Consider the following 26,252-nt stretch of genomic DNA (forward strand, 5'->3'; position numbering starts at 1 on the left):
ATGAGTGGATTAGGCTCCTGTGTTGACTTCAGATCCATAGTTTCTAGGTTGTTGCCATGTCTATATTCTTTTTCCCACAGGTCAAGAAAGAAAATTGGAATTCAGATGACAATGATGTTATTGGGATAGATTTGAACTCTAATTATTTTAAAAGATAAACTACTTTTACACTTGATAAGTCAGAATTTTAGTAATATGTGACTCATCCTGCCACATGGGTGTTGAGAAGTGTCCTCAAGGATGGGTAGGGATCTGCCAGGCAGACAAGCAGGAGAACAGTGCTTGAGGCAGAAGGAACGGCATATGTGAAGATGTGAGGGGATAGAGTGATTGTGGAACCACAAATAATCTGATATGATGAAAGCAGAGGGTGCCTGGGAGGGAAGCAGTCAGTGATGAAGCTGTCCGAGATGACATTTTTACGAAGGCCTTTGTTTGCTAAACTAATGGAATTTTATTCAAAAGGCAGTGAAAGCCATTGAATGGGTCTAAGCAGTGTTGGGTCATATTTTAAATTTTAATTTTTATTTAATCTTTAAAAATTTATGGTAAACAAAAATTCATATGGAATAGCATTCAAAAGGATATTACAATGAAGAATCTCCCTTCTTGGGATCATCCATGTTTCTAATATCTTATGTATATTCTAGTACTTATGTTCATTCCAGTATCTTATTGATGCTATATGAATAGACAAGAAAATATTTTTCTATTATCCAAGTGGCAGTAAATTATGCTTGGAATACTGATACACCTTAACATTACCCTTCTAAAGAGAATGTTCCAGTTAAGAAAAGTTTGCATAGGCAGCAAAGATGATGATGTTTAGTTTTTCACTTGGGAGACTGTACGTTAGGCACATTCTCCAAGTTGGGAAATAGGAGCTGGGCTGAGGGTTAGACGTGGCAGGCTGAGGAAGCTGTGGGATATCCCAGTGACATGCCCATAGAGGATCTTAGGGTCAGGAGAAATGTCTGGTTTGGAAAGATGGATTTACAGCATGTTATTCTTGCCTGGAGAATCCCAGGGATGGGGAAGCCTGGTGCTGCTGTTCATGGGGTCACGCAGAGTCGGACACGACTGGAGCGACTTAGCAGCAGCAGCAGTATATAAATAGTGGTTAAAGCTACACTGATGGACCCAGAGAAAGGAGTATATTGGGAAGAGAAGAAGACCAAGAGCAGTGCCTCTGTTAATCATTAGAAAGAGAGGTATTGAGAGAACCGAGAGAGGGGAGTCCATCTCATATAGTGGTAGGAGTGAGGGTTCAAGGATGTTGTGTACTCAGAGTTTGGGGACAACTAGGAGGACACTTGGTGGCTTTGTGGCAGAGCTGGTTCTGTGAGAGTATCGCTGCTGTTGCTATTGGATGTGGGTTCAAAACATGCAGTGTTGACCTGGCCATCAGTGGACCATGGGTATCAATTCCAGAACTGTTTCTGCTGCCTCTGGGACCTGGGTGATGCTGCCACACTCTTGCAAAAGGGGCCCTGCACAGTTCCTCCATGGGATGCCATCCAGTGACTGGGATGGGTGTCTCTGATGGGCAGGTTCTCGGTCATGTGCTCACAAATTAGCTGCAGAAGAAGCTGCAGAAGGAAGGTTTATGGTGTTGTTAGCTTCTAGGTCTACTTTGTAAGGTCGTGATTCCCTAAACATAGGAAGACAGTGTGGACCCTGTGTGGCCATGAAGAATGTCACATGCCCATTACAGGTGACAAACACTGAAGGTATGACAATTAGAAGGTGATTGGTGACTGTTGAGACAGTTTCTGGGTAGAGTGAGTGGACTTTTGAGTACAGTGGGTTGAGAAATTACTAGGAAATGAGGAATCTGAGCCATTGTGTGTTGATTATGGTTTCAGGAGAGAAAGAGTGGAGAAGTGTATAGCACTTGAAACACTAGTATGATTTTTTTTTTAACAGAAATGAGTCTATGAAAGGGAGTTTTGAAGATGAAGAAAGGGAATAAAGAGAAGAATAAGTAGTTGATGCGGTGGGGTTCCTGAATAGGTGAGGAGTGACTTTTGATTCAGTGTGGAAGGATGGTGCTACTGCATATGCTCATGTTTGTGAAGGTGGAATGTGGATGAGAATTGATACTTACGACCCCTGCTCTGTCTGTAAATGGGGAAGTGATGTTGGCTGAGAATAAGAAGGCACAGGTTAGGTGGGATCGTGAAAAGGGTAGTGAAGATTTGAAATAGCTGTTGATGGGAACGAGAGTGTTGTTAGAGGAAGAGGAAAAGGACAGGTCCCAGCTGAGAATGGAGATAGTAGCCCAGTGTCTGCTGTTGAATCTATATGGTGCTGCATTTCGTAGGGCAAGTGTGATAGGAAGGCAAGGGGAGAGAGAGATGGTGAGGGTTGTGGGAGGGGGTACATGAAATGATGTCACAGGGTCTAGTGAAATGGGAAAGGAAGTAAAATCTGGAGAGTTGATGGTTGGGGGAAAAGAAGATGGGGATAGAGATATCAAAGAAAAGCCTAAGAGCAGGCTGGATGGGATAAAGGAAAGGATGGGAGGAATGGAAATATATGTAGTCCTTGTGTCGAATGCTGGTGTGTAAGCTTTCAGGGATAAAGCAGTTCCCAGAGATAACCAGGCGCGGGATATGGAGAGGAAGTGAGAGTCACTGGAATAGAGAGGCTGGACTGTTGAATGATTTTTCCCCCCTTGAACATTAAGTTTCCCTTGCTGATAGCAGGAGGTGGGCTGTGACCAGGTAATGAAAAGGAGCGACTGAGACTTTGATAAATGGGAGAGTAAATGAAAGACTAAGCCCAAGTTCTGGCATATTTGTAAGCATTCGATAGATGTTACCTATCAGTAATCAGATAACGGTAATGGTATTGCTGAAGGGCATGCATTTTTTTTTTTATGGAGGTGTGGTAGTTTCAGGGCATCTTTATTAAGTGTTTTTTTTTGTTTGTTTTTTGGTACATGAATCTTAAAGAAGGGGGGCTTCTTTTTCTATTTTTTTGAGTGTCAAACAACTCTTATTTGGAAGATGAAATGTGGAGTTTGAAACTCCCTACTCCAAACTCCAGGATGGGAAAAAGGAAGGTGCTTGTAAGAGCCAGTTTCAACTAAAGGAGGAAGGTGGTGGGAACAGTCCATGAAGATGCTGAGGCTGGGAATTTTCTACGCATGATGACAGGTTCCCGGATGACTCAGAGGAAGCATGTGAATGAGACCTTTAGCTGGAGGAAGGTGCGGGACAAGAGTAATGATGGGTAATGTGGGGTTGAAAACAATTTAAAAAAAAAAAAGTGTAACTGCAGAATTTGCTCTGGAATTTGCTCACCACATAGACTTGGAAGCCTGGGGAAACTTTTCAAGAATGTGAGACAGAGTTGTTCTTTTTAGTAACACAATGTCATCAGTCTGTGAGAGTGTTACTTTTTGTGTGTATGACAGAGAAAAAAAAAAGATGAAAGAACCAAAAACTGGTGAATTTGGCTAGCTGAGGAAGCAAAGTGGAGCTGGAATTAGCAGAATGGTTTCTTTAGTCCTGGCAAATAGGCAAAGCTTGCTCATGCACAAGTGAACCTGATAATTGCCAAATGTCTGCTTCAATCTGAGTTGCACCAAAATCACTACAGCTGAGGTTCCTGAGATTTCATAAGCCTTCCGTCCAGTCACATGTGTTGGCCTTCAGTGATGAGGCTTACCAGCCTAGGTTCTTTCTCAGTGGCCTTTGGCCATGTGGATTCAACCTGAAATTCTTGGGTCTTCACAACCTTAAAATTTTGATGAACTCTCTGGAACTATTTGGAATGTGAGTCCCTGGGGCAGGCGGGGCGCGGGGGGAGAAGTCCCTGGGGAGGTGTGACTCGCTCCCAAATGGTGCTGTCGTGTTTTTCGCATACTAATGTTTTTTGTTTTTAAGTTTGGAATATTCTCTCTAGCTAACCCACTAAGCTTTGGGCAAATAAGAAAAAAGAACAAATTAGTAGCTTGAAATGCTTTTAAACAGCTACAGTTCCAGCTGTTAGGGCAGTAGGGAACTAATGCAAAACTGGGTAACTGGGCATCCGTGCGCACACAGATAACACAATGAGGAAAGGCTTGCTTTATATAGTTCCAGAGGCTCCTGAAAATAAGAAATTCTCTCATAAGCCAAACTCTTCAATTCAGTTTAGACAATATTTGAGACCCTCTCTGAGAAGGTGCTGGCTTTAAAGCTTGTATAGATACATTAGTTTTCTAGGGCTGCTGTGACAAATTACCAAGAACTGGGTGACTCAATACAGCAGAAATTCATTCTCTCTCAGTTCTGAAGGCTAGAAATCTAAAATCAAGGTGTCAGCAGAGCCATGCTCTTTTTGAGGCTCTAGAAAAGAATCTCTTTCATGCCCTTCTCTTCATTTCTGGTGTTGCCAGTCATCCTTGACATCCCTTGGCTTGAAGACCTATCACTCCAATCTCTGCATTCGTAGTCACGTGTGTCTCTCTGTGTCTGATGAGGACACTAGTCATACTGGATTCAGGGTTTGCCATTTTCCAATATGACCTCATTTTAGCTAACTGTACCTGCAAGGGTAGCCCTATTTCCACGTAAGGTTACATTCTGAGGATTCTGGGAAAGACTTGAATTTAGGGAGGAACATTATTGAACCCAATGTAAGAAGTTTCGAAAATGAGTAACAAGTGGCCTCTATCTTCAGGAAGATGTAGTTCCCAACGTAGCTGGGGAAGGGAACTGGCTGTAGGAAACTTTAATGCAAAGTGATGGATACAGAATACTGTGAACACACCGAAGGGTGACTGGCTGGTTGTGACTTCCAGGGGCTCTGAGAAGGCTGTAGGGTGGGGATCGTGGCAGACCTGAAGGGTAACTAGTGTACCAGCTGGCAGAAATTGGGAAACTGGGCCTTCTGGGCTGAGGGACCTATCTGAGCAGGTTCAGAGATGCAAGCGTGTGTCCAATGTGTGGGATGCTCGTGCTGCCTGGAGCGTACGGCCAGAGGATAGCGTGGCCTGTGGGTAGGGCTTGCATGTGACGTGGTGGCCACTGGGGAGGGATGGAGTGGAGCGGAAGGAGGAAGTGCAGGTGGAGCACACAGAAAGTATGAAAAGTGGTGGGAGCCTGGTAGTTCATCTCCATGAATGCCTGCCACAGAATTAGATCTTCAAGAGGCAGTGGTTCAGAGGAGGGTTCAAGGACAGGCTGAAGGACCATTCCTAAGGGAGCTCTAGAGGACACTGCTGGACTCAGAGGTGCTGAGACGACTTCTGTGCTGCTGCTCAGCTCCAAGTTCTGGGACTATTAAGTAGAAATATCTCTTCACTAACTGTATTTTGCCTCTCATTAGTAATCAGGTTTTTGCTTCCTCTTCCCTTTCTTTCTCTCGAGCATCCTCCACATGCCAGCCACTGTAGACCCAATAGTGAGCAAGAAGACAAAGCACCATTTTCCTCTCTTCCCTGTAGCATTAGCACAAGGAGTACAGAGTCAGTTCCCCATAAATGTTGCTTTGAGTTTAATGTAAGGGAAAAATGACAAGGCAATTTTGCCCAGGGTAATGAGTTCTGCTTCAGAGTAGAGCTGCTTTGAAAGATGATTTCAGGAACCTCCTTAGGAGGAGGTGGCGAGTAGGTGGCTGCTTACATGTGTTTGATTTCTGAGTCATCAAAAAGGCTTCTTTGCCTCCCAAAATATCTCCTTCATCCAGGCTGTGGGTACTTTTAATTCCACGATTGGAAGCTGGTTTCCCTCTGTTAAAATGCAAATACCCTACGGGGAGAGGATATCCATGTACCATCATCAGTCTATTGCACCTTAATATGAGGGTTTTCTCAACCATTTTTCATGGAAGATTTTTGAGAAAAGCACATGGAGGGAAAGGGGATCCAGGGGATGAATACTGGACATGGCAAAGCTAAGCTGTCAAAGTCAGCAGTTTGGATGAACCGCCTGGCTCTGTAGTCCCTTTTGCCTAGTAAGATACATTATTATGTATTGGCAGGTGTATGCTGGGCCAGAAATGATTATTTCTGTTGGGAATTTCATGGTTACAAAACTTTCTTTTTTTTTTTTTTTTAAGGGCTTCCCAGGTGGTGCTAGTGGTAAAGAATAATCCCTAGGTCGGGAAGATTCCCTGGAGAAGGGAATGACTACCCACTCCTCCTCTCCTATGGACAGAGGAGCCTGGTCAGGCTACAGTCCATGGTATTATAGAGTTGGATACAACCAAGCGACTAAAACTTTCAGTTTCACTTTTTTTCCACCCATACTTCAGTGAAATAATTTGTGTGGTAACCTGTTTGGTTTTTATTGCCAAGGCTATGCTCCATATGGTTTGTGTGTTCTTTTGCCAGAGAAGGCTAATGATAGCTGCTGTCACAAATACCCCCAGAGTTTCAGTGGCTTATATAAGAGGTTCCTTTTTTCATTGACATCACAATAGGATTCAAGCTGATTTGGGGGATGCTATATTCCACATAACCTCCAAGGGACGCAGGCCCCCTCCATGCTGTATGTCTACCATCTTCAGTTTTTGTTCAGTTGCTAAGTTGTGTCCAGCTCTTTGCGACCCCATGAACTGCAGCAGGTTTCCCTGTCCTTCACTATCTCCTGGAGTTTGCTCAGACTCATGTCCACTGTGTCTGTGATGCCATCCAGCCATCTCATCCTCTCTCACCCCCTTCTCCTCCAGCCCTCAATCTTTCCCAGCATTAGGGTCTTTTCCAATGAATTGGCTCCTTGCATCAGGTAGCTGAAGTATTGGAACTTCAGCATCAGTCCTTCCAAAGAATATTCAGGGTTGATTTCCTTTAGGATTGACTTCTTTGGTCTCCTTGCAGTCCAGGGGACTCTCAAGACTCTTCTCCAGCACCACAATTTGAAAGCATCAATTCTTTGACACTCAGTCTACTTAATGATCCAACTCTCACATTCGTACATGACCACTGGAAAAACCATAGCTTTGACTAGATAGACATTTGTCAGCAGAGTGATGTCACTGCTTTTTAATACACTGTCTAGGTTTATCATGGGCTTCCCTGGTGGCTCAGAGGTTAAAGCGTCTGCCTGCGATGCAGGAGACCCAGGTTCAATCCCTGGGTCGGGAAGAGCCCCTGGAGAAGGAAATGGCAACCCATTCCAGTATTCTTGCCTGGAGAATTCAATGGATGGAGGAGCCTGGTAGGCTACAGTCCATGGAGTCGCAAACAGTCAGACACGACTGAGCGACTTCACTTTCACTTTCTAGGTTTATTATAGCTTTTCTTCCAAGGAGCAAGCATCTTTTAATTTCATGGCTGCAGTCACCATCCACAGCAATTTTAGAGCCCAAGAAAATAAAATCTGTCACTGTTTCCACTTTTTACCTGTTTGTCATGAAGTGATAGGACCAGATACCAGATATCTTAGATTTTTGAATGTTGAGTACCTGACCTCAAAGAAGGCATGCCCTGGGGAAGAGAGAACTTGTAGAGAACGTATTCTTACATTTATCTCCTTGGCTTGGAAGTGACATTTCGTCCACCTCGAATTCCATTGGCTGGACCTGGTTCCAGAGACCTACCCAGATAGAAAGAGGCTGGGAAATGTGATTAGCTGTGTGTCCAGGAGGAGGTGACACAGACTCACCAGGAAACTTCTACATTTTTTCCTTCTGTCTGTGACATAACCTGACCCTTGAGTGTTGTCATTAATGGTATGGAGGACCAAAGAGGAAACAGTGAGCTGGAACCTGTCCAGAGCTTAGAGGAGTGGCAAGTCCTTCACTCTGCCTGGCGAAGGGCGTCATTCTGCTGTTAGGTTTTTGCTGTGTAAGGGAGACCAAAGTCTTCATTCAAAGAAATGTCTTTATGATGTTTATTTGCTTTTTAATAGAATTTGGGAGATTTTAATGGAAATCTCCTTTCCGTGCACCTTGGAATCGTTTTGGAATGTGAGTTTGAGATTTGAATGGTATAGCTTCCGTGATATATTTCAGCTCCCTTAGGAGATAAGGAAGAGTAAGCTGGCCTATGCAGGAGTTGTAGAGCTCTTCCCGTCCACCTCCCGCATCGTCTAGACTGGTGCACTGAGAGGTAACTGCATGGTCCAAATTGACACAGCAAGTTAGTGACCCACCTGAGGGGTAGACCCCATTTTAAAGATTTCTACACTGGTGTTCCTGCCCTACCACAGTGCTGTTCCCTAGAGAACTGTCTGGAGAATACCCTGTCCTGGTGGGATTTGAAGGAGGAGACTTAAAGCAGGTGAAATCAGAAGGCTCCTTCTGGTTTTGAGATTCCTTGATTGATTGAGATTAAGTACATTTTGTCTGGCTGTATCCCTGACCTGACTGAAGTGTTGTAACCTTCCAAGAGTTTGTAACTTTCCTGGGAAAACAGAATCTCAGTTCTTTATTCTTTTCAGTTGTTCCTTTATTTTTACCTTAAAAAATTATTTGTTCTTTAAATATGTATTTTTGTAATAGTAAAGGTAACAATTTTTAATTGCAGAAGTAAATATATGCAAATGTAACAAAAATATATACGAAATATAATAAAAATTGCCTGTAATTCTATAATTTGACAGTGTAGCAGTTATCCCTGTTTTCTATGTCTTTCCATGTGTGTTTCCTGACCATTTTTCAATATGAAATAAATATGCAACTCTAAAAATATTTCATATTACTTAATATGAAATATTACACAACCCTTAACATTGTTTTAAAATGAATAGTATGGAAAAATGCTCATATTTGTATTTGTATACATATATACAATATAATGAGAATGAAATTCAACTTTTATTTGTCTTATTTTTATTTTAGCTTTTTATTTGCTTTTTAAAGGATGTAGGGAAAAGCTAATGGAAATCTCCCTTCTGTATATGTTGGAATAAAATTCTTATTGTATCTAAGCATAAAAGTATATATGGGCATTTCTCTATGTCATGACTTATTTTGAAGCAATGTTTTAAGGGTTGCATACTCTAGCGTCTCATGGGATACGCGTGCTGAAGGGAGCCTCTTGGGAGGTGGCGGGATGGAGTTGGTGCTCTCTCTGTTCTCGGCCCTGACCCTGTGCCCCTTTCCTCCCAGGGCATCAGCAGCCTGTTCAGCTCTCTGAAAGTTGTCCGGCTGCTCCGCCTGGGACGCGTGGCCCGGAAGCTGGACCACTACATCGAGTATGGAGCTGCTGTGCTGGTCCTGCTGGTGTGTGTGTTCGGGCTGGCCGCTCACTGGATGGCCTGCATTTGGTACAGCATCGGGGACTATGAGATCTTCGACGAGGACACCAAGACCATCCGCAACAACAGCTGGCTCTACCAGCTGGCCATGGACATTGGCACCCCTTACCAGTTTAACGGGTCTGGCTCAGGGAAGTGGGAAGGGGGTCCCAGCAAGAATTCCGTCTACATCTCCTCGTTGTATTTCACCATGACCAGCCTCACCAGCGTGGGCTTTGGGAACATCGCCCCATCCACAGACATTGAGAAGATCTTTGCCGTGGCCATCATGATGATTGGCTGTAAGTATCACAGTGACTGGGCAAGGGGTGGGGCATTAAGTTTGTCCATCCTTTCGGTTAGCCGGAAGTAGGGCAGTGGCTACAGTGTCATAGGATTGGGGTGTTACAGCTTAAAATAAGGGAGGGTTTTTGTTTTTAAAGACTAGCTTTAGAGTTTTCCTATTAATTTAAACAGTATATATTTACTGCACAGAAATTCAGAAAATAACAAAAGAGCACAAAGTAGAAACTAATGACTAACCATACATAATTCTGTTTCTTAAAATTGCTGTTAACGTTTGGTGTTTCCCTTAGAGATTTTTGTCTGTCCATATCTGAACACACAGATAACACATTTTAATAGTTAAAATGAGATCATGCTATACATTTTGGTATACTTCTTGTTCATAGGACAGTGAATTGTGGAAGTTTTTCCATGGCAACTTATTTATTTATTTTTTTTCTGATGAGGATCTCTTTTTTTTTTCTTTTAAATTTTATTTTATTTTTAAACTTTACATAATTGTATTAGTTTTGCCAAATATCAAAATGAATCCGCCACAGGCATACACGTGTTCCCCATCCTGAACCCTCCTCCCTCCTCCCTCCCCATACCATCCCTCTGGGTCGTCCCAGTGCACCAGCCCCAAGCATCCAGTATCGCGCATCGAACCTGGACTGGCAACTTGTTTCTTACATGATATTCTACATGTTTCAATGTCACTCTCCCAAATCTTCCCACCCTCTCCTTCTCCCACGGAGTCCATAAGACTGTTCTATACATCAGTGTCTCTTTTGCTATCTCGTACACCAGGTTATTGTTACCATCTTTCTAAATTCCATATATATGCGTTAGTATACTGTATTTATGTTTTTCCTTCTGGCTTACTTCGCTCTGTATAATAGGCTCCAGTTTCATCCACCTCATTAGAACTGATTCAAATGTATTCTTTTTAATGGCTGAGTAATACTCCATTGTGTATATGTACCACAGCTTTCTTATCCATTCATCTGCTGATGGACATCTAGGTTGCTTCCATGTCCTGGCTATTATGAACAGTGCTGCGATGAACATTGGGGTACACGTGTCTCTTTCCCTTCTGGTTTCCTCAGTGTGTATGCCCAGCAGTGGGATTGCTGGATCATAAGGCAGTTCTATTTCCAGTTTTTTAAGGAATCTCCACACTGTTCTCCATAGTGGCTGTACTAGTTTGCATTCCCACCAACAGTGTAAGAGGGTTCCCTTTTCTCCACACCCTCTCCAGCATTTATTATTTGTAGACTTTTGGATCGCAGCCATTCTGACTGGTGTGAAATGGTACCTCATAGTGGTATTGATTTGCATTTCTCTGATAATGAGTGGTGTTGAGCATCTTTTCATGTGTTTGTTAGCCATCTGTATGTCTTCTTTGGAGAAATGTCTATTTAGATCTTTGGCCCATTTTTTGATTGGGTCATTTATTTTTCTGGAGTTGAGCTGTAGGAGTTGCTTGTATATTTTTGAGATTAGTTGTTTGTCAGTTGCTTCATTTGCAATTATTTTCTCCCATTCTGAAGGCTGTCTTTTCACCTTGCTAATAGTTTCCTTTGATGTGCAGAAGCTTTTAAGGTTAATTAGGTCCCATTTGTTTATTTTTGCTTTTATTTCCAATATTCTGGGAGGTGGGTCATAGAGGATCCTGCTGTGATGTATGTCAGAGAGTGTTTTGCCTATGTTCTCCTCTAGGAGTTTTATAGTTTCTGGTCTTACATTTAGATCTTTAATCCATTTTGAGTTTATTTTTGTGTATGGTGTTAGAAAGTGGTCTAGTTTCATTCTTTTACAAGTGGTTGACCAGATTTCCCAGCACCACTTGTTAAAGAGATTGTCTTTAATCCATTGTATATTCTTGCCTCCTTTGTCGAAGATAAGGTGTCCATATGTGCGTGAATTTATCTCTGGGCTTTCTATTTTATTCCATTGATCAATATTTCTGTCTTTGTGCCAGTACCATACTGTCTTGATAACTGTGGCTTTGTAGTAGAGCCTGAAGTCAGGTAGGTTGATTCCTCCAGTTCCATTCTTCTTTCTCAAGATCGCTTTGGCTATTCGAGGTTTTTTGTTTTTCCATACAAATTGTGAAATTATTTGTTCTAGCTCTGTGAAGAATACTGTTGGTAGCTTGATAGGGATTGCGTTGAATCTATAAATTACTTTGGGTAGTATACTCATTTTCACTATATTGATTCTTCCAATCCATGAACATGGTATATTTCTCCATCTATTAGTGTCCTCTTTGATTTCTTTGACCAGTGTTTTATAGTTTTCTATATATAGGTCTTTAGTTTCTTTAGGTAGATATATTCCTAAGTATTTTATTCTTTCCATTGCAATGGTGAATGGAATTGTTTCCTTAATTTCTCTCTCTGTTTTCTCATTATTAGTGTATAGGAATGCAAGGGATTTCTGTGTGTTGATTTTATATCCTGCAAATAGGGACCAAAAGAAAGCAGGAGTAGCAATACTCATATCAGATAAAATAGACTTTAAAACAAAGGCTGTGAAAAGAGACAAAGAAGGTCACTACATAATGATCAAAGGATCAATCCAAGAAGAAGATATAACAATTATAAATATATATGCACCCAACACGGGAGCACCAGAGTACATAAGACAAATGCTAACAAGTATGAAAGGAGAAATTAACAATAACACAATAATAGTGGGAGACTTTAATACCCCACTTACACCTATGGATAGATCAACTAAACAGAAAATTAACAAGGAAACACAAACTTTAAACGATACAATAGACCAGTTAGACCTAATTGATATCTATAGGACATTTCATCCCAAAACAATGAATTTCACCTTTTTCTCAAGCGCACATGGAACCTTCTCCAGGATAGATCACATCCTGGGCCATAAAGCTAGCCTTGGTAAATTCAAAAAAAATAGAAATCATCCCAAGCATTTTTTCTGACCACAGTGCAGTAAGATTAGATCTCAATTACAGGAGAAAAACTATTAAAAAATCCAACATATGGAGGCTGAACAACACACTGCTGAATAACCAACAAATCACAGAAGAAATCAAAAAAGAAATAAAAATTTGCATAGAAACGAATGAAAATGAAAACACAACAACCCAAAACCTGTGGGACACGGTAAAAGCAGTCCTAAGGGGAAAGTTCATAGCAATACAGGCACACCTCAAGAAACAAGAAAAAAGTCAAATAAATAACCTAACTCTACACCTAAAGCAACGAGAAAAGGAAGAAATGAAGAACCCCAGGGTTAGTAGAAGGAAAGAAATCTTAAAAATTAGAGCAGAAATAAATGCAAAAGAAACAAAAGAGACCATAGCAAAAATCAACAAAACCAAAAGCTGGTTCTTTGAAAGGATAAATAAAATTGACAAACCATTAGCCAGACTCATCAAGAAACAAAGGGAGAAAAATCAAATCAACAAAATTAGAAACGAAAATGGAGAGATCACAACAGACAACACAGAAATACAAAGGATCATAAGAGACTACTATCAACAATTATATGCCAATAAAATGGACAACGTGGAAGAAATGGACAAATTCTTAGAAAAGTACAACTTTCCAAAACTCGACCAAGAAGAAATAGAAAATCTTAACAGACCCATCACAAGCATGGAAATTGAAACTGTAATCAAAAATCTTCCAGCAAACAAAAGCCCAGGTCCAGACGGCTTCACAGCTGAATTCTACCAAAAATTTAGAGAAGAGCTGACACCTATCCTGCTCAAACTCTTCCAGAAAATTTCAGAGGAAGGTAAACTTCCAAACTCATTCTATGAGGCCACCATCACCCTAATACCAAAACCTGACAAAGATGCCACAAAAAAAGAAAACTACAGGCCAATATCACTGATGAACATAGATGCAAAAATCCTTAACAAAATTCTAGCAATCAGAATCCAACAACACATTAAAAAGATCATACACCATGATCAAGTGGGCTTTATCCCAGGGATGCAAGGATTCTTCAATATCCACAAATCAATCAATGTAATACACCACATTAACAAATTGAAAAATAAAAACCATATGATTATCTCAATAGATGCAGAGAAAGCCTTTGACAAAATTCAACATCCATTTATGATAAAAACTCTCCAGAAAGCAGGAATAGAAGGAACATACCTCAACATAATAAAAGCTATATATGACAAACCCACAGCAAACATTATCCTCAATGGTGAAAAATTGGAAGCATTTCCTCTAAAGTCAGGAACAAGACAAGGGTGCCCACTTTCACCATTACTATTCAACATAGTTTTGGAAGTTTTGGCCACAGCAATCAGAGCAGAAAAAGAAATAAAAGGAATCCAAATTGGAAAAGAAGAAGTAAAACTCTCACTATTTGCAGATGACATGATCCTCTACATAGAAAACCCTAAAGATTCCACCAGAAAATTACTAGAAATAATCAATGACTATAGTAAAGTTGCAGGATATAAAATCCATGGCAATTTAAAAATAGCTCTACATTGCACAGTTCAGTGTGGTACTAGAGAAAGGATGCATGAAAACAAAATCAGAAGTATCTCAATCTTTTGTATTATATCTAGAAATAGTAATGGTTTTGCTAGAGTGGGTTAAGTAAAATATTCTAGTACAATAGTTTTGTATATATTTTTACTCTTTAATGCAAATCCTAGGAAAATTTAAAATCTTATTTCTATTGAACAGTGCTGATCTAGATCAATATTTTTGATGTCTGTTTGGTGATTGAGAGGTTTTCTAAATCCAAAAGGTAAAAACCTACAGGAATAAACAGCTCTTATTCAGTTGAGAAGTAATGGGGCTTTGGATTAACTTCACTGGACTGAAAAACAGTAACAACCCTAGTTCTTGAGGAAAGTACACTTGGCCCTCTGTATCCATGGATTCTGCATCCTCGCATTCAACCAACCATGGACTGAAAATATTAAAAAGAGAAACTTCCAGAAAGTTCACGAACCTTAAATTTGCCACATACAGGCAATTATTTACATAGCATTTATATTATACTAGGTACTATAAGTATCTAGGGATCATTTAAAGTATATGGGAGGATGTATGTGGGTTATAGGCAAATACTATGCCATTTTATATAAGGGACTTAAAAATCTGTTGGTTTTCGTATCTTCTAATCAATTGGTCCTAGAACCAATTCCCTATGGACAGGGGGTGAAAATGAATCCATGGACTGTAGCCTAACCAGGTACCTCAGTCAATGGGATTTTCCAGGCAAGAATACTAGAGTGGGTTGCCATTTCCTTCTCCAGGAGATCTTCCTGACCCAGGGATTGAACCCAGGTCTCCCGCATTGTAGCAGACGCTTTACCGTCTGAGCCACCAGGGAAGATCCGAAAGTGACTCAGTAGTGTCCAACTCTTTGAGACCCCATGGACTACATAGTCCATGGAATTCTCCAGGCCCAAATACTGGAGTGGGTAGCCGTTCCCTTCTCCAGGGGATATTCCCCACCCAGGAATTGAACCAGGGTCTCCTGCTTTGCAGGTGGATTCTTTACCAGGGAAGCCCTTAATTTTTAAATGCTTGACCATTGACCATTTTTTAGCTGTTGCCAGTACTACCAAGTCTGGAAACAGCCTTGGGTTGTAAACAACAATGAACTCCCCTCACTAAAGGGAGTCTTGGGGAAGATTAGCCTAACTGGGCTGGGGAAAGCACGTGAACTTGAGTGGATTGGACTCATTGTGAACCTGCCAAATGCACCCTGTTGGTGCTTCCATGACGCACTGTGGTGTGAGAGAGGACAGACCTCCCGTGAAGCATGGGTTTGGACGGTAGTCTGGTCACAGGTGATGAAGCTGGGCGCTAGTTCCAGCTGGCAGAAACCCTTCTGCTTGATGTGCTTCCTCAGGGTGGAGTTGACATCTTGTTACACCAACCAGGGGATTCTAAGACCAGGGAAACGGAGGCTTCAGCTTGTCTGGCTTTGTCCAGCCCATCCATAATCCAGGGACCCCTTGGCAAGTGGATTTTGTTACCCCTTGTGTTCCATTTGCAGCTCGCCTCCTTTTTATTTGCCATCACCTCATCACGTCTGATGTACTCCTTTCCTGAAAGCCCCTCTGCCACACCCAGAGCCCGGCTCTGTGTGTTTACCAGATGCGTCTAAGGCTTAACTGGTTTGTGGGAAGTGTGTGCGGGGAACTTTTGGGTCTGCTCTTTTTTTAAAATGGGTTTTAAAAGAGATGATTGCCTGACCATGGGGAGCAGCATTAAGTATCTGTGGGTGGCTAATTGCTTTAGCTTAATTAGAACTCGAGATGCTTTCTCATGTCATGTAAAAGGATCTTTGCTCTTCTAGAACTATTTCAGCCTTAACATCTCCTAGTTTTCTAGGCAGTGCTTGCAGCATTTTGTGAGCCTTGGGGCACCAGTAAACAACCAGATGCACCGTGCTCCGGGCACAATTTCTGTCTCTTAGGGGGAAGATGAGATGCTCCGTCAATCGAAATACTTCATTATATGCATTACAGAAAATGTGCTGAGAGTGGTCAGTTAGAAAATAGGCTCCATTTCATGAGCTCCCTAAAGGCTTTCAAATATGAGGAGACTTCCTTGCAACTTTTTACCTGGAAGAAGAGATAAGAAAACAGCTCTGGTGGCATATGAGGGTAAACTGTTTCTCCAAAGCCATTCTTCTCCAGAGAAAGTAATTTCCTGGGTATAGTCTCTAAAGGAAAACCCAAACAATTATCATCACCTCTTTTCTCTCCCCACCTTTTCAAAGCTTTATAATGTTTCCATTTCTTTTTTTTTTTTTTTAAGTGTAATACACAGGCAGTCACCTCTGCAATATGCCCCAAGTATGATATTTAGGTAGGCAAGTCTGCTTAATTGTTACTTTGTTTCCTGATCACTTGCTGTTTGCCAGGTGCTGTGCTAAATATTCTATATGCAAATCCCCCTGTTTGCAACAACTCTATGCCTTAGAGGTTATTAAGTACATTTTACAAGGAAATGGAAGCTGGAAGAAGTTAACTCCTTTGCCAAGAATGCATGGCTAGTATGTCAGAAAGACAGGATTTGTGTCTGGGACTCTGAATTAAAAGCCCAGCTCTTTCCCCTGTGCCCGTCTGCGATGGTGTGGACTGAGAACACGGACCTCATCAGCCTGTCCTCTCTGGCACACCACTCACACTTTGAAAATTCTCTCCATAAACTGGAACAAGCCAGCAGTTTCTACAGTGGGAAGTTTTTGTACACTTGCCTGTTGTTTTAATTTAAAAACAAATTTACGGTAGAAACTCGGGGGACCAGGTGCTTCAGACACCAGCCATTTTTTCAGCAACCTGTCACTTACAGTTACAGCTGTTCCCCTTTCCGTGTGACAAGTCTGACAAATTCTTGTGCTAACAACAAAGTTATTGCTCTCTGTGTAAAGCGCTGGTAATTACCTTGTAAACTCACATTCCAGACAACCTTTGTTCAGGACAGCTGCTGAAGTCTTACTCGATTTACGGGGCTCTCTTTTATCTTGCTTTGCCTGTGTGCACACGTGCGCACTTGCGTCCTTACTGCGTGGCTCACGGGGCTGGGTGACCCCAGAATTGGGATCTTGGGTGACAGGGAACACTGACCACACCCCGTGTTTATGCTCCGGGGTCAATGCGTCTCCCTCCCCAGTCCCCCTCGGATCAGACTAGCATTCTTCAAGGGGAGTAGAGGGAAATAAAGCCAACGAGCTTTGAGGTACTGGTAACATTGTGATTTTCTCCTTTTTGCTTTGAATTTTATAGGCATGGGTAATAGTATTTCTTGGTTATTCTGTTGCCACGTATTAACCATAATATAGATTATCCAGAAGCCTTCCGTTGCTTCTCCTCTTTGTTCTCTGTCACTGAATATCTTATGGTAACTTAGCTAATTCCCCAGAGGCTGCCAGGAAGCAGGAAAACTATTTTCAAGTCTGCTCACGTTTCTCAATTCTGATTTTAAAAAATTGCAATAGGAAGAGGAGAAGACTTGGCTAAAATGGGCATTTGAGATCATCTCTGGATGTTGGTGATCTACAGTGTGTCCATCTTCTGGATTTTATGTCTAACTTGTAGGTGTTGACAAGTCAGCCCTGCCCTGATCCCCTTGCCATCCTTGAATAGGTTTTCAGTGGTCTCCTGCAAGGCTCACCCTGTGGGGTGATGGGTGGACCCCCTCTTTTGCATGTGTGATTTGCCTGTGTGTTGGTGCTGAGAGAAGCACAAGGCCCCTCTGGCCCTCAGGGTGACATTTGGGAGAGGTGACCTCATTTAGCAGCCACGTACCGAGTGCCTCCCTCGATAGACCTCTGAGGATGGAGGTGTCTCTGTGGGTGGCACTCCCAGGAGTCTGAGGTCTGGGGGGTGGACACTGGGGGTTGGGCCTGGAGATGGAGACTTCACTGTGGGCTGAGCCCTTCTGGGGGACCCCTCAAAGGTGGGATTGTCAGGGATGAGGGGAGAGTCCCTCTATCTTGGGGTCTCAGTCTCAGGGGCATGACTGTGTCTGGGGGGATCTCTTCCAGGGAGAATTTGACGGTTAGGTGACAGTTCTCGTTTTCTTAATATGGGCTTTGCACTTTTCTGATTCTCTCCTCATAATGTCATTGCTGTCATCCTGTCATTGTAATTAAGCCACATTCATTTCCTGTCTCTCTGATGATGGCAGGGGGTCTAGACATCATACTCGTCCTCCAGGCAGCCTCCACCCTCCACCCTACAAGCCCAGCCCTCGCTGTTCTGTCTCTGCATATTTCCCCCTGTCCTCCTCTGCCTCAGCTCCTTAAACCCAGAGCAGAATGTGAGTGCTGAGGGGACTCTTGTGAACATCCCTTGAGTCCACAGCAGTGCCTCCTCCTTCTGCTGGGCTGGATCTCATCCTGTTCAGGGCTTAGTCAACCTCTGCCCACTCCCGCCCCGGGGTGGGGCCTGAGAGCTCCAAGAGAGTTATTGGACTCAACCATAGCGTTTCCTTACATCACCTTCTTTCTTGGCAGGAAGGGACACGAGTAACCTGCTGCTGCTGCTAAGTCACTTCAGTTGTGTCCGACTCTGTGTGACCCCGTAGACGGCAGTCCACCAGGCTCCCCTGCCCCTGGGATTCTCCAGGCAAGAACACTGGAGTGGGTTGCCATTTCCTTCTCCAATGCGTGAAAGTGAAAAGTGAAAGGGAAGTCGCTCAGTCGTGTCCGACTCCTAGCGACCCCATGGACTGCAGCCCACCAGGCTCCTCCCTCCATGGGACTTTCCAGGCAAGAGTACTGGAGTGAGGTGCCAGTGCCTTCCCCGAGTGACCTGCACCCTGCACGGTTTGAGCCGACCACCACCACCCATGCGGGATGCTTTATGACCCCCTTTCAGCTTAGATTGTTATTTGCAAGCAAATAGGGACTTTACCCTGGCTCCTTCAGGATTTTATTTAAGCATTCTTATTTCTTTTTATTCACCTTTGTGGAATATGCCTTTTTGCACTCTATGCCATTATACTGGTTTTTCAAAAAGGATTGGGCCCATCTCCCTGAAGGCTGTAAGATGCTCTTAAGAGACTTCAAACACATACCAGACTCTTAATAAAATATTTATGGTCCTGTTGAATCTGAACTGTTGAGAAAGTTCTGGAGTTTTAGAAATGGTGTTCAGTGCTACTGGCAAAACTTTATTAGTTAGGATATAGGTTTAGTTGCTGGACAGAGATGGGACATATGTTTCCTAAATGTGTAGGGCTGGACTGACTGCTGCAGTCATCAAAGCCCAGGTTTCTCTTCTGTCTTAAATACATGACTTCCATACTGGGATCCCAGATGGCCGTTCCAGCTTTGGCCGTATGTTCTTTCTCCAGAAAAGAGGAGGGTGGGGTGGGACGGGGGTGGGACTGAACTCTCTTCCTGAGCTCCCTGAACTGTTCTCCTTTTGAGGACAAGACTAGGAAGTTGTGCATGTTACCTTTGTTCATATCACTTTCGCTGGCACTTGGTAACCTGGCCACATGCCTAGCTGCAAAGGAGGCTGGGAAATGTAGTCTTCTGGGTGGTCATGCATCCAGGTAGGAATGCAGCGATCTAGATAAGGAACACAGTTAGTGAGGGACGGCCAGCGGTATGTGTCTACCTCAGCCTGTCTCCCTCTCCTCTTCTCCCCTCAACTGATGCCAGCAAACATTAGCCCTCTGTGACAGGTGGGCATCGCTGGAACTTTGTCCCTGAATTGCTAGTTGAGAGGTTTGGGTTCAAGTCCTCGGTGGTTTCTACCTCTCTGCTTTAGTCTGTACCTTTCATTTCCTGTGGATTAGAGGTAAGAAGCTCTCCTGACCATCTCATTTGGTTGAAGTGAGAACTAAATGAGATAATGACATAGGGTAGCTCTTTGAATGGAGAAGGCAATGGCACCCCACTCCAGTACTCTTGCCTGGAAAATCCCATGGACGGAGGAGCCTGGTAGGTTGCAGTCCACGGGGTCGCTAAGAGTCGGACACGACTGAGTAAATTCACTTTCTCTTTTCACTTTCATGCATTGGAGAAGAAAATGGCAACCCACTCCAGTGTTCTTGCCTGGAGAATTCCAGGAATGGGGAAGCCTGGTGGGCTGCCGTCTATGGGGTCACACAGAGTCAGACACGACTGAAGTGACTTAGCATAGCATAGCTCTTTGAAAAGCTGAAAATCTACATTCAGATGTCATGGTTTTCTTGTTAATAACAGCAATTGTTTCTTGCCCGTCCCAGTTATTTTCCTTCCTGTTCTTAGAAAAAAAGAAAATAATAATCGCTGCTCCCTTCTCAGGAACATGGGACTGCTGTTTAATTTCATTTTAGGTTTATGCTCATTTTGGGAAATGGGGCAGTGGCCAGAGTGCTATGGCAGAAATAACTGTTCATTTCACATTTATTCTTAGAGATTTTTTTTTCTTAGCTAGCAAATCAGTGTTTTTTTTTCTTCTCTAGACCCTGATGATTTAAAAAGCTCTATCTACCATTCTGCGTTCCAGTTGGACATCTCCATCTTTAACACAACCTTGAGCTTTCTGTCGTCTGCATCCCTGCCTGTTCTTCTCCAGAAGACCATCTCTGCTTATTACCTGCCGGTTCTCAGCCCCTCATTGTTGTCATATTTTAAAGCTGATGGGCCCTGCTTTGGGTTTACTTGCTTGCACTTAGAATCACACTGCTCTGTAACATTCTTACGACTTCAGAGTTATCTTTGTTGTCTTCAGTATATTTTTGTCCAGCTCCCATGACACTCTAGGCTCCCAGAGGGCAGGACCTCTGGGTGTCTCTGCCCTTTCACTTCTCTGTGTCTGGGCACATGCTGTTGAAATGTGAGAAAAAGCACAAGCTTTGGAACCAACCAGTTCTTTAGACCTGTACTATTAAAAAAAATTTTTTTTTTAATATAACTATAGTTGATTTACAATGTGCCAATCTCTGCCATATAGCAAAGTGACAGTTATACACATACACACACGTGCATGCTAAGTCACTTCCGTTGTGTTCGACTCTGCGACCCAAAAGATTATAGCCCGCCAGGCTCCTCTGTCCATGGGATTCTCCAGGCAAGAATACAGAGTGGGTTGCCATCCCCTCCTCCAGGGGATCTTCCCAACCCAGGGACTGAAACTGCATCTCTTTCATCTCCTGCATTGGCAAGTGAGTTCTTTACCATTAGCGCCCCCTGGAAAGCCTAATCTCTACTGTACAGCAAAGTGACTCCGATAAACACATACTTAAAAAAAATTCTTTTCCATTGTGGTTTATCACAGGATATTCAGTATGGTTCCCATTAGTTCCTGTTTATCCATCCTACATTATACTAGTTTCCATCCATCCCTCTCCCTACCGCCCTGCCCCTTGGCAACCACAGGCCTATTCTCTATGTCTGAGTCTGTTTCCTAGGTAGGTTCATGTATGCTGTATTTTAAATTCCACATGTAAGTGATATCATATGATATTTGTCTTTCAGACTTACTTCACTTAGTATGATAATATCTACTTGCATACTCTGGATTAATAATGTCTAGTTGCATAGAACTCTTGATTAATGGCAGTTTCCTCCGTTGAAAATGGACATACCAGCCTCTCCTTGATCACATTTTCAGGATGGAAAAACATAAAATGATGCCATGCACCTAGCACGGTGCTTCACACCTGGGTGTTCTAACAGTGGTCGTTTCTCTCCCTGGCCCTCCATTTCCACTCTTGCCGCGCATTTCCAGCACTCATCCAGCTATGATGCTTCTCAATCCTTTGTTAGTCCTTTGGGTGTGCTCTGCTTTATACAAATTTGAACTTGTATAAAATATCAGGTGCATTGCTGTATTTAAAGTACAGGCCATTAAAATATGTGTATCTGGATGTGAGTTTCCTAAATATAAAGCTTCTCTTAAAAAAAAAAAAAATGGCCTGACTGCAGAGCAAGTTAGGGGAAGCTCTTAAAGGAGGAGAGAGTCATTTGTGTGATCAGGAAGCATCACCTTCCAGAGCCGACTGGCAGGATTTTCACTGGCCAGGAAGTGGTGCCACATGGAGTGTTGGTGTTCTCCCCGGAGGAGAGAAGGGCCTGGAAACACTCATGCACCGAACACCAAGACCTGCCAACGTCTTGCTGGGAACTTCACTCAACAGCCTCATACGCTGGCTCTCTTACTCCTGTTTTGTAGATAAGAAAACCAAGGTTCAGAAACACAAAGTATTAAGTTATCTGAGGTCGCAGTTTAAGAGGTTGTTTAACTGGGTTTTGAACCAGGTTTTATCCAACATCACAGTTTCATTTTTTTGCTTCTGTTGCTGATTTATTTTGGGATGTCAATGGGGGAAAATGTTCTCTTCAGGGTGTATGTTGTTGAGGGCAGGGGGAAAAGTTGTCAAGAGAAAGGAGCTGTAGAAGAATTGCAGAGAGGGGGTGCTTTTTCTGGTGCCTGCATGCTAAGTTGCTTCAGTCACATCTGACTCTTTGTGATCCTATGGACTGTAGCCCGCCAGGCTTCTATGTCCATGGGATTCTCCAGGCAAGAATACTGGAGTGGGTTGCCATGCTCTCCTCCAGGGGTTCTTGACTCAGGGGTTGAACCCATGTCTCTCATATCTCCTGCATTGGCAAGTGGGTTCTTTACCCCCTAGCTCCACCTGGAAAGCCCGCTTTTCTGGAAACCTTGTCTGTAATTTTGAATGATAATTACGGTGACAAAATATCTGATGTGTGTTCTGGGATGACATGACCCTTGTTCGTCACTGGATTGCCACACTGGGGGAAGCGTGTGCAACAGAGGTCTTAGATCTGAGGAAACTGCCAGTGGGAAGCCAAATGGATGAGGGGTATTGTCTCTGACCTTGTGGCTGCCCGTGTCATTTGCAAAATCCTTTTCTTTCTCTTTTCAAATATTTCCATCCAAGTGGGAGCTATCCCGTGGAGATGTTGCTGTAGTCAAGGCTTTTGTTCCTATTTTGCTTCTGTGACTCTTGTCTTCTTTGAGATTCTCAGTACCCCATGGGACAGGTAGTATTCTACCTATGACTATTTTGCTTCTATGACTCTTGTCTTCTTTGAGATTCTCAGTACCCCATGGGACAGGTAGTATTCTCTCCATGTTTGTATTTTTCTGGATAAGGAAATTGTGGCGTAACCTGTTGAAGATCACGCAGCTGGTTAGAAGCAAGGTTGGGCTCAGGCCCGCATCATCACCCCCAGCTCAGCGCTTTCCTGCACTTCTGATCACCATGGTAGCGGCTGGTGCTGGTCGCCCGGATCCCAAGTTATGCCAGTAGACTGTGGCAGCTGCTTCCTTCGTGGGATGTCCTCAGAGCTTGATGAGAAGAGGTGAGGGTGGGTGAAGGGTGCTTTACCTCTATTCTATTTTCAGCCTAGGAACCCGACTAATCAAGTTTCACACCTCTTCAGCTGCTTTTTATCCAGCCTTTGTTGTGGCTCTCAAATGCGAGGCTGACAACTACAGACAGCTCGAGCGAAATCACACAGGGGAGGACATCATGTTCCTTCTTTAAAATTAGTCAGGAGGAAAGCTCACCAGGGAGATGTTTTCTAAAAAATACGTGAATAAGTATGGTCCCTGAGAAGACAAACATTAGATTTCCCTGCCAATTCCCTAGAACCTCGATCAGTCAAGTCTTGTTTAAGAGACATTTTTGGGTGTCTACTATGGACGGTGTAGGGCTTCCCTGATAGCTCAGCATCATCCCCCACTCCAGCATTCTTGGGCTTCCCTTGTGGCTTAGCTGGTAAAGAATCCTCCTGCAATGCGGGAGACCTGGGTTCAGTCCCTGGGTGGGGAAGCTCCCCTGGAGAAGAGAAAGGGTACCCACTCCAGTATTCTGACCTGGAGAATTCCATGAACTGTATAGTCCATGGGGTCGCAAAGAGTCAGACATGACTGAGCAATTTTCACTTTCACTGTGTCCCAGATACCATCGGTGCTGAGGATGGAGCATTGAATGGGATATGTAGCTCTGCCCTCTCATGGCTGATGGTCTGCTGGGGGTTCTAGATCAGTAAATAAGAAATGGCTGTGAAGTGAGATGAGTCTGTACTAAGGACAGGTGGTTATGGGAACATGTTCTAGGGCTCCTCAGCCAGTCAGGGATCAAGTAGAGGGTCAGGGGATACATACTCTGTTTATTTGGGAAGAGCTCTGGGTCAGGCTCCTCCTCAGATTTTTCTCATTGCGTCTTTTCTGCAGATCTCTCTCCAGTCAGACTTCCAGTTGCCTTAGGTTTGGGGCTGTGTGAGCCATTATGTGGTCCACGGAGGGCTCAGTCAATAGCGAATAAATGCAGTAAGGGGGTTAAAATAAGGCATCACTCCTTCCTCAGTCTGCTTACAATCTAGTTTGGGAAGGGTTAATGCAAACAGGAGAAACCATGTGAAACTGGAAAGCAGTGAATGTTCGTGGAATAAGTAGTAGAGCCCATCTGTGCTCTCAGACTCCTGGGAGTGGATCATTTCTGTAAAGTGGAGGTGAGAGCAGCATTAAGGAGATTTTGCTTGGCCAGTGGATGATGGGTGGGGTCTGTGTGGCATTCAGACAGAGAGATAAGAACGGTACTGACAATGATGTTAGCATACACTGTGAAGGACACGTTATATGTATTCTTCCTTAAGTCTCCTGACAATGCTCTGTCACAGGTATTATTACCCTAGTCTTCCAGGTGAGGGAACTGAAGCTTGGAGAGTTCAATTAGATTTCTCTGGGTCAACCTTAATATGACTGGTAGAGTCAGAATTGAAACCTAGATCCCTGACTCCAGGTTCATTTTCTGTTCACCAGTTTGCACTGCCACCCTAGGATCCTGGCCGTGAAGCAGAAAGCTGCAGGGAAAACAGCACCATCCTTTCCTGCCAAGTGGGAGAGTGAAGAGAGGGGAAGAAAGGCAGGAAGGAAAGGTGTCCTGGTCTGAGAGGGCCTGAGTGGCCACACTGAGCCTCCTGGCTTGTCAACATCTTAGATTCCTTCTTATAAGAGGTTAGGTAGTGCTTAGTGAGCATCTCTGACAGTCCGTCGCATGCCAAGCCATCCAGCTGAGCTGCTGAGTTGTTTGAACGTCCAGATGTCAGTCTTTTAGTGTGTCATTTAGAAAGAGGCCACCTGCGTACAGATTTATTTTTTTACTTGGAGGATACCACCACTGATTTCTGAATTCTGTCACTCAGTTTGTTAGACTAAAGTTGCTACAGCCACAGTATTAATCAGCTTGTCCCCATCAAAGACTGTCCCCTAGTCCTGGATAGCCTGCTTCTGAAATGATGCTGCCAGCGAGGAGACTAGATAAGGAGGATGGCTTCTGAAAGCTAATCTTCACTGCCGTCAGAATCTGTCAAGCTGCACATGCAAATGAATTGGGTCAAGAACATGATTTTAATTTCTAAAATCATGAGAGAGGCCATCCACAGGGCCAAAAGAGATAAGCACAGGTACAAATCCTGATTCCATGACTGAATGCTCCAGTGAACAGGTTGCTTGATTCCTGAGCCCGTTTTTTCATTTGCAGAATAGAGATGATGCCCCTTCGGTGGTATAAGTGAAAGTAAAGGGTCTTCGCTTTCAGCAGGTTTGTGCCTGGTGCCCAGTCTGGAGCCCCAGATGGTGAGTTGGTGGATGGTGATGCCATTCTCCCAGCACCCTTGGTCTGCATGTTTTGCTCAGCAGTTGAGTCAGAGACATCGGAGGGCGTTGGCAGGGGGTTTAGAGGAGGAGGAGGAGGTTTTGTGTGCAAAGGTGGTCTTGGAATAGGGTAGCACAATGCTTTGCACATGGAAGAGCTTGACAGGGGTTTGTTGGTGGAACTAGACATCAAGACAAAAATCTTCTGGTGAAGATGCTGCAAAGCAAGGAGCTGTCAGGGCCGACTCCGTAAATCCTCACCTGATAGTGACTTTGCAAACTTAAAAAACATTTCCATTTTCACTTTTCCCCATTGTGGCCCTCTGCGTGTGTGAGAGAGAATAATTTTAGTTCTTGTCAGCTAGAGGTCTGGCTCTGAATCATAGCTACGTGGTGATAAAAAGCCACTGTCGCCTCAAGAAAGCTTGGCAAGGAGAGAGGTCTTGGTAGGAACAGCAAAATGAAAGAGCAGGAGGCTGAGAAAAGCAAATCTGTGAAAAGCCGCTGGGGAGTTCTGCAGAAGCACTGTGCCCTCCTTGTAGCATCAACCCTCTGCAGCAGGGGACCCTGTTCCTCCTCGGGGATGGGAAGAGGGGCTGGGCTGAGCTGGAATGGGGGTGGAGAGCTAGAGCAGGGGAGGGGTCCCCCTTCCTGATCATAACTGCAGAGCTGAGGACCAGGCCCTC

At 43.6% G+C, this 26,252-nt stretch overlaps 1 protein-coding gene and 1 non-coding gene across 3 annotated transcripts in view; both read left to right on the forward strand.

Annotated features, from left to right (window-relative positions):
* KCNH1 (potassium voltage-gated channel subfamily H member 1) overlaps window positions 1-26,252 on the forward strand; it is a 448,093-nt gene that overhangs the window by 181,099 nt on the left and 240,742 nt on the right. For both annotated transcript variants that reach the window (XM_061383594.1, XM_061383597.1), the window contains exon 7: window positions 9,046-9,475. In XM_061383594.1, coding sequence (XP_061239578.1) covers window positions 9,046-9,475 — 430 coding nt within the window. The remainder of the gene's footprint in view (window positions 1-9,045; window positions 9,476-26,252) is intronic.
* Window positions 7,007-7,078, forward strand: TRNAR-GCG (transfer RNA arginine (anticodon GCG)). The gene has a single exon. It is a non-coding gene; the product is annotated as a tRNA-Arg (tRNA).

Source organism: Bos javanicus, chromosome 16, assembly GCF_032452875.1.
Source record: "Bos javanicus breed banteng chromosome 16, ARS-OSU_banteng_1.0, whole genome shotgun sequence".
Classification (NCBI taxonomy): Eukaryota; Metazoa; Chordata; class Mammalia; order Artiodactyla; family Bovidae; genus Bos; species Bos javanicus.